The sequence below is a fragment of the Cryptosporidium hominis genome (assembly GCF_000006425.1).
Source record: "Cryptosporidium hominis TU502 chromosome 4 CHRO014015, whole genome shotgun sequence".
In the NCBI taxonomy this organism is placed as follows: domain Eukaryota; phylum Apicomplexa; class Conoidasida; order Eucoccidiorida; family Cryptosporidiidae; genus Cryptosporidium; species Cryptosporidium hominis.
Window position 1 is genome coordinate 1 of NW_667173.1, and position 9,334 is coordinate 9,334.

General features: G+C 30.0%; 3 protein-coding genes across 3 annotated transcripts; 2 read left to right on the forward strand and 1 right to left on the reverse strand.

Annotated features, from left to right (window-relative positions):
* The first annotated feature begins 435 nt into the window (after positions 1-435).
* Chro.40040 (hypothetical protein) lies at positions 436-4,509 on the forward strand. The annotated part of the gene is made up of 1 exon (XM_660985.1): positions 436-4,509. The coding sequence occupies one exon, from the start codon at positions 436-438 to the stop codon at positions 4,507-4,509; it is 4,074 nt and encodes a 1,357-aa protein (XP_666077.1).
* Positions 4,510-4,984: 475 nt separating this feature from the next.
* Chro.40041 (hypothetical protein) lies at positions 4,985-5,842 on the reverse strand. The annotated part of the gene is made up of 1 exon (XM_660986.1): positions 4,985-5,842. One exon carries the CDS (start codon positions 5,840-5,842, stop codon positions 4,985-4,987), a length of 858 nt encoding a protein of 285 aa, XP_666078.1.
* A 183-nt stretch (positions 5,843-6,025) lies between these two features.
* Chro.40042 (hypothetical protein) lies at positions 6,026-7,813 on the forward strand. The annotated part of the gene is made up of 1 exon (XM_660987.1): positions 6,026-7,813. The coding sequence occupies one exon, from the start codon at positions 6,026-6,028 to the stop codon at positions 7,811-7,813; it is 1,788 nt and encodes a 595-aa protein (XP_666079.1).
* Positions 7,814-9,334: the final 1,521 nt, after the last annotated feature.

Genomic DNA, 9,334 nt, shown 5'->3' on the forward strand with positions numbered 1-9,334 from the left:
ACTAGTCATACCAAAATTCACGGTAACAAAAAGCTAAATCATANTGTTTNTATCCTGTCATTTAATATTCAATACATTTGGTAAATTAATTCAGTTAAATCGAATTAAACAATTAATATAATGTGGAGCCATAAATAAAGACTTAACATGAATATCAGGAATTTATGGCGCTAAAAGTAATAGTGGGTTCTTTGATTTTATGTATTACGGTAGGTATAAATATAAAAATAATAATCAAATTAAGCAAGAGGAGAGATAAGATTTGCTGGTAAAAAGATTGCAAATCTGAATAATTCAGGATTAATAATAAAGCAGGCCATAGGTCGAAGTAGGTTTGGAAGGAGTTATACAAAGTAATCCAAGTGAAGGGTATAGAAATTGCACTTTACAAAGAAATAATAATAATAATAATAATAATAATTGAAATTTATTTCAATGTTACTTAAAGAAATAGCGTCATCGGCAAAAATTAGTTGGTGTCCAATATCAACTAAGAATAAGCTGAGTTTGTTAGCTTTAGGAGGATGTGGGCTAAATCCCTGTTTAAGTGTGGGATTAATTGATATTACCAATAATGGTAAAGATATTCAAAATATAGGAACATCTTCTTTGAACTCAAGGTGCACATCAATAGCTTGGGGAAGTTTTAATTTAGAAGAGAATGCTTTGGGTCTTATTTGTACTGGAATGGAAGATGGTAACATGAGTTTATTTAAGCCAATATTATCGACTTATGATTCAAATAGAAAAGATGAAGAAATTATGCTTGAAAGAATATGTGAAACAAACATTTATCCTTCTGCAGTAAGTTGTTTGGAATTCAATAAAACTGACCATCAGTTACTTGCATCTGGAGGAAATGATGGAAAAGTTTATGTTTTAGATTTGAGTGATGGTATAACTGGAAATTTGAACTATTATGAGCCAGGAAAGGAAAATAAGCATGGAGATTCTGATGTGACTGCTTTGAAATGGAATCCAAAAGTCCCTCATATTATGTCATCTTCTTCAAGCAATGGTACTACAGCAATCTGGGATTTAAAGATGAAAAAAAGTGCTATTTCATTTAGAGATCCTGCTCAAAGATCTAGACCTTCGACTTTAGCATGGGTTCCAAACCAACCAACACAAATAGTTGTGGGATATGATGATGATAGAAATCCCTCGCTCCAGTTATGGGATTTAAGAAATGTTTCATATCCATTTAAAGAAGCTGTTTCTGCTCATCAAAAAGGAGTAATGTCTATAGAGTTTTCTCCAATTGATCCTAATTTATTGCTTTCTTCTGGAAAGGATGGAAAAACAATTTGTTGGACATTATTAAATAACCAGCAGCCAGAAATATTTACAGAAATTCACTCTCAGCAATGGAGTGTTCAAAACCAATGGTCTCCAAATATTCCTGGAATATTCGCTACAGCATCTCATAATGACAAGGTTAGTATCTATTCTTTATCATCACATTCCAGTACAACAACTTATATTCCATCTTGGTATCATAAGCCATGCGGAGTAAATTTCACATTTTCTGGTAAATTAGTTTCATTTTCAAGTAAATCTACTGGTGGAGTACCCCAATTTAACTTATATAGAGTACCTACAAATCCTGAAATAACTGCTCATGCTGATATGTTTGATCAGTTACTCAATCAAGGAGACTTTATTGGCTATTGTCAGAAAAAATGTCAGGAATCAGAAAGCTCCAATGAAAAGCTTGCTTGGAGTCTAGTTGAAAATATGTTTTCTGAAGATTCCGTTGAAAGACGTCTATATATTGCTTCACTTTTGGGATTCGATTTCAATAATGCAAGTACAACAGCAAACCAGTTTTTAGGGAGGAAGTGTGGAGTAATATCACAGCAAGAAGAACTTCAAAAAGAACTTTCTGCTATTAATCAACAAAACAATATCAGCTTAATCCAAGATCCTGCCTCTACTTCATTTACTGGAATGAGCTATCAAAATAGTCCAACTAATATGAATGGTAATAATATTTCTGGTTTTCAAACTTTATCAGGACAGATAGTATCCAATCAATCTTTGGATCCAGAAAAATTCTTCCAACAATTAGGAGAGAGTGAATCTCCCAATAATAATAGAGATAAAGAAACCGAATTTAATCAAAAAGATGACGAGCCTTATACATCTGGACAAGATTACTCTAGTGGAGCAAGATTTTGCTGCGAAGGCGCTGACAATGAAATGATTGAAAATCCATTCGCTGGTATTCCTCAGGGTCAAGAAAACCAAACGAGCCATGATTTATTTAATTCAAGTGGCTTCCCTGGAAGTAGTATGAAGTGTAATCACGGAGTTTATATACAACAAGGTACTGAGCTTTCTCATTCTAATCTAAGTGTTGGTAAGTTGCACAACTTAAGACAAAAGGAATGGACAAAGCAAGAGGAGGATGTTATTAATGAACTACTTGTAACGGGAAATATTGATTCTGCAATTGATGTTTGTGTGCAAAGAGGATTTTTCGCTGAAGCTTTACTTTTGGCGGTAAAATTCGGAGGTATTTACCTTGACTATGTACAAAAACAATATTTGAAAAAGCACGAATATCAATATACCCAAAAGGTTTTAGGTCATGTAATTATGGATGATCTTGAAGATTTTGTTAAAAGCAGTAACTTGGACCGTTGGAATGAAACTTTAGCAATTATTTCAATCTATACCCAGCCTAATGGAATAAGACTTGGAGATTATTCTTACCAGTCAAAGTATACAATGGAGAACCTCTCTGAATTGTTAGCTAAGCGATTGCAGGAAGAAAAGTTTGATGTTCGATCTGCACTAATTTGCTATCTGTGTGCTCGAAACTTTAGAAATTCTATTGAAATTTGGGGTAACATGGCATCTTGCCAAAGCTCACAAATCATTGGACTTCAGGACTTTGTCGAAAAAGTAGCAATCCTTCAGGCAGCAACAAGATTTAATGGTAACGACGAGAATATTACAAAACAGGTTGTCCAATATGCTGAAATCCTTGCTAATTCTGGAAGGATTGTAGCAGCAATGAAATTCCTTTCCTCCTTAGCTTCTAATGACTACTCCATTAACTCATCAACTTTAAGAGATAGGATATACAATGCAGCTCCAGAGCTGATGAGTTCTTTGGGATTTAACAAACCAAATTTCCCTTTCACCATTATCGATGTTGCTCCATTTGTGAATGCTAATGCAAATATTTACCAGCATCAACAACATCCAAACCAACAGCAACATAGTATGTTTGGAGTTAATAATTCGTTCCAATCAAATTTGAATATTGGCATGAATTCCTATCCAATGATGAATAATGGTAACAATGCCGGTATGGGTATGGTAGGACAAATGATGCAACCTCCTCTTTCATCTCACGGGGTGCCACCCTCAGGACCTTCTTCAATCCACTCGAACCAGATGCATCCTTCTCCTCCCCCTCCTCCTCCCTCATCCATCCATTCTACAATGAATAATGGAATGCCAGGTGGTATTCAAACTCAATGTCAGGCATTTAGGCCAGGAATCCCATCTAGCTCGGGACTCCCTCCTCCTCCTCCTCCACCCTCTACTACTTCCTCTATTCCTCAAATGATGAGGCCATCTTCATCCTTGCCATCAACTAGTAATGGGATGATGTCAAATCAGCTACCTCCGCCTCCTTCACAAAATATGGCTGCTCTAACTCGTCCAAGTTCTCCAAATGTAGTATATTCTCAGAACAATGTCGCACTTGGAGTTGGATCAGGATTATCTTCCACAAACCAAGGTGTAAAACAATTCTTACCTCAGTCAGCTCAGCCTCCATCAGTAAATCCTACTAATTCTTTTATGAACAGCTTAAACAAGAACAATTTTGGTACTAACAATGTCCCTCCTGCTCCTATACCTACATCTATTCCAACACCTTCTCAAATCCCATCTTCAGTTCCTCCTGTGGCTCCTCCTCCAATGCCAAATTCAAATAATAGCAGTATTATTGGAGGAGGAATGCAAGGAGTCTTGAATCAAGGAATTAGTCAAGTCGCTCCTCCATCAAACAGATCATCAATTACTACTGCCCCTCATAGTGGAGCTACACCACCAATACCAGGAATGCCAGTACCATGGCCACTACCAACAGCAACACAACAATTGAATTCAACAACATCAACAACAGCAAACGCAAATAAACAGATTCAGGAAGCATCTAAGAAGAACAATTCCCAGATAGTGGGTAAACCTTTATCTGGTCAACTATTGGATATGGTAACAAATGTGGTGAATTCTAATTTGAATAGCATTTTTGCAAATGACCCAAGAAAGAAGATGGATGCTCAGAAAAGATTTGATGAGCTTTTTGAAAATCTAAGAGTTGGAAATATTTCAGAAACTGTTTCATCCAAAGTTGTTAATCTTTGCCAAGCCTTGCAAACGGGGGATTACTTGACTGCAAATAAAATCCATATTGATTTGAGTTCAACAGAGTGGGAGAATAATAAAAACTGGCTGATGGCTTTTAAGAGAATTATTCCCAAATAATTACGTAATCTTATTATATTTAATTACAAGTTTATCAGTATTGAAACATTATTTATCTTTATATGGATATAATAAGACTGTAATACGCTTAAGTAACTTTACTAGTAATCAAGGTCATTTAAAGTACTGTTCCACTAGAAAATTACGATATTAAGTTGAAATTTGTCTTGTTTTTGCTCTCTTTCTTTTGCGATTTATATTTATTTTTATTCAATTCAAAGGAATTTTGTAATACTTTTGTTCAGCTTGTCTAAAGTTGGTGAACATTTCCGATTTTGTGAACTGAATATGAAAATTGAAAATGGAGAACATATGATTGGTTTATATTGATTTTAAATTGCATTTAATCATTATGTAGTTTTAATTGTTTAATTCTTACTAGAATTGAGTGGAGCAGTGGTATAAGGGAGAAAAAAAATAATAGGCATAAAAAAAGAAACGAAGTTTATTCTATAGAAAAAAAAAATATAGTAATTTAAATTATTTTACTATTTTTTTGGAATTTACTGATATGATTCTTCCAAGATTGTTGTTTCTGTTTTGCTTGAGTTTCAAATATTTCATTTTTTTGTTGTTTTTTAATAACCGAAATTTTTTTCTTCTTTTCAAGTTTAGTCTTTTCTGTATCGTAAGACTTAATTAAAAGATTTTCAGGTATTTTATATCCAGCAGGAGTGGTAATAATTGATGTAGAATCTAACGAATCGATGGTTTTATCGTGATTTAAATTGCTTCTAGAACTTTTACTAATCATTCTGACCCTATCATAAGTAACATTCTCTTCTTGATTATAATCCAAGTATTTAATATTATATCCATTTTTAGTTAAACCAACAATTACAGAATTGTACCAATTACCATCTTCTTCAAATAAAACTTGAACCTTTTCTCCTACAGATAATCCCTTAAATTGTGGTAAAAGCTTTAAGTCCTGAAATTGCAAACTAATTGTTTCTGGAATTTGGCCAAATATCGAAATTAAATAATAATCATTAATAGTGTTAGAAGCTAATTTTAAGTCTTTTGATTTAATTCTTCCAAATCTTTTGTTTCCTTTATAAAAAACTTCAACAATTTTTCCAATATTTACATCTTCAGGATTTTCATCACTGTTTTTCCTTTTATTATCAATAAGTTCCTCCACTAGTTGTATAACTTGTATTAAATCATCTCTAACTTCTTTAAGAATATCATAATTTGGGTCATCGGTCGTTAGTTTTAGAAGTTGTTCATCTATCTTTCTTAGTTGCTCCCGATTATTTTCAAATATTTTTAACAATTCCTCATATGTTTCTTGAAAAATCTCCATTAATTTACTATTGACACGTGTCATCCCGCCACATGATTAATTATATATAGTGGGAAAATTTTAATAAAAATAATGAAAAATTATCGCAAAGATTAAAGATTCTAATATATCTTTTGGTTGATATACAATATTAGACAATATTAGAAACCAAGTTTGAAATTAACTTTAACAAATTTTTTTTTGTTTTAATTAATTTAGGAAGTGAAAATGGATGAAGAGCTCAATGACTTATTTAAAGAACTAGAAAGAGTACAAAAACATGAGATAAATAAGAACAAAATAAATGAGAGAACATGTATTGAAATTTTATATAAGCTAATAAAGAAGAAAGGTTTAAATTTAATTACTAGCTTAGATGGGGAAACCTTTTACACACATAAATATTTGCTCAATAATATCCAAAATTTATTGGAGTCTAAGGGAAGAATTTCAATACATGATATTTCAAAAACAATGAAAATTTCAATAGAAGTAATATTAAAGCTAGTAAAAGATATGGAAAAAGATAATAATTATATTTTTTACAAGAGTGATATAATGACAAGAAAATATGTTGATGATATTTTTTATGACTTAAATCAAGAGTTACAAGATTTGCATATAGTGGGTTTAATGAAAATTTCAGAAAAAACGGATCTTTCTATTGAATTTATTAAAGAAGAGATTAAGAAAAGAGTGAATAATGGAGAGTCTGAGATTAAAGGTAATATAGTTTTTGAAACTAATAATAATCCATTGATAATTTCTAATACATATTATAAAATTATTGAATATGTGATTAAAGGTGCATTATTAGTAGCTAAAAAACCACTATATTTTGATGAAATTATAGATATAAAAATTCAAGATATCTCAATAATAATACAATCAACAAAAAATCTTATAGAAAAGAACTGGATTAAAGGTTTTATTTACGAAAATAAAATGTATATTCCTGATATTTTTATTAAAGAGGAAATATTATTTTTAATAAATTACTTTAAAAATAATGGTTTCTTAGAAATTGAAAAAATTAAAGGTATTTTGAGATATTCTAATTCAAATTTGGAAATTAAAAATCAAAGAATTATTGAATGGTCAAAATTACATTTAAGTGATAATATTATAATAATTGATGATTTATTTATTATTAATACTAATAAGGTAGAAATCATAAGGGATAATATTTTACACTCGTGTTTTGAGCTAAATCCTGGATACATTTACATTAATCACCTTCTTCCATACATTTTAACGAGTGAAATCAACAAAAATTACCATTTCGATATAATAAAACTAATTTACAAACTAAATAATCACCCAGTTGAAATACAAAGCAATGATTGGCTTTTCGTAACTTTTGATGGACCTGAGTCATTATATATAACAAACCTTGACCGTTCTTACTTTAAAATTCAATTTGAATTCGAAAGTAATGATATTAAAAATGGCTTTGAAGAATTACAAGATATTTCAATTAAAAAATTTCAATTCAATTCAAGAAAACACATTTTTAATAATAATTTTAACGCAATTTTATTTATCACAAACTTTAACTTGGTTATTAATTCAAGAATAATTTGTAAATTCCAAGATTTTGTTTTTAGTAAACTAGAAAATATTATAAACAGTATGGTTCTCCCTTATTTTCAACTTCTTCCAATCCCAAGTTCTGAGTTTAAGCCTATTAAGTCAAATGAAAAACAAAAAAACAAACAAATTAATAATTTCATTAATGAATTAGTTTCCAAAAATAATATAAAGGAACTTTTCCTTTCTGAGTTCAAGCAAGATTGGAATGAAATTATTAATGATAACCCAAATAATATAGAAATTTTCTCATCAATAAGTTCTTCAAACAATGTTCAACCTAATGAAGATGATTTTCAAGATTTATTATGGCATCTAATTATTTACTCAATCGCACCATTTATTGTATATATCTATAATAGACGAATGAAATTTGTTTATGATCCCTCCAATGTTTCAAGAACCTTCCATATTGAAAAAGATTAATAACTAGGGCTTTAGGATACATTTTAATTTATATTTTTTCCGGGGTTTAAAGCTTTCAACCTGCATTTTTCTTTATTTGTTAATTTTGGCGCGTAAATCCTATTTTTACACAAACTTTTTTTTTGAGTTAATCTTAACCAAAAAAATTTGCTAAATACATTAATAAATCATAAAGTAGTGAAATAAATTGAGCATTTAAAATTAATTAATTAGCTTAATTGATTAAATTCATTAATATCTATAATGTTTCTTAATTTCTAATTATTAATATTGGAATATTATGTTGCTCAAATGAACAGGTAAGTATTAAATATCTTTCTTGTCCAATAAATACATTACACATTATTTATATATTATAAATAACACTAATAATACCCATAATTAGTTGTGTGTTAATGTATTATTGCTTATTTGTGAATCTTTCTAACCAACCATTATAGGGTTTTTCAATCATTACGTAGAAGAGTTTCAAGCTCAGAAGCTAGTAATACTCAAAATTCCACTGATTGTAGTACTGACAATTGTAATAATTCTCAAGGTACAAAGAATAAGTCAGATTCGAAAAATACAAAAAATATCAGTAAATCATCAAATTCTTGTAATACCTCCTCAAAGTCAAGCAGTGATTCAAATAGTGTAAATGATAATCCAAGCTTATCCAAAAATAATGAAATTCAAAGTACAATATCTTCTGGTACTGATCCTCCTTCAAACAGTGATAACTCTTTGTCAAATTTAAATACATTTCTAAATGTTGATTTATGTAACAATATAAAACCAAAAGAAATTTTAAATGATAAATACAATAATTCATTTCAAAGTATTCAGATTAATAAGTCAGATTCAATTAATGGTGATATCAACATTTCTTTTCCTCCAATAGAATTTATTAAAAATGAAAGATTTGCATTCCTTCAAGCTTATTCTTTAGATTATGAAGACGGAACAAATAAGTCTTCTGATGAAGATTATAATGATAAAAATGAATCTGATCACGAAATCTCTAACAAAAATAATGATCTAAACAATCATCATTCTCCTGAAGAATCCAATTTTCTAAGTAATACTAATCTTTTATTACCAATTGGAATTGTTGAAACAAATCATGGAATTTCACTTACTGATGATCCATTCTCTGCACTTGCTCTATTGCAAAATATGAAATCTCCTAATGAAATTCTATTACTTATTAAGAAAAAACTTATTGCATGTTGTATTACATTCAACTTTACTAACAACACTTATTCAAATCTTAAAGAGAAGAAAAGAGAAACCCTATTAGAACTTGTTGAATATATTAATAATAATGACCACATTTTTCAAGAAGAAATTATCCCAGATGTACTCTTAATGATCACAAGTAATATATTTAGGCCATTTAATCAATGCCATGCTAATCTTAATACAGGAAATTCTTTCTTACAATCTAACAATGCTTCTGGTAACTCAAGCATTCAATCATCTAATTCTAATAATAATGGCTCATCATTTAACAGTTCTGGAGGTAATTCATTATCAGAT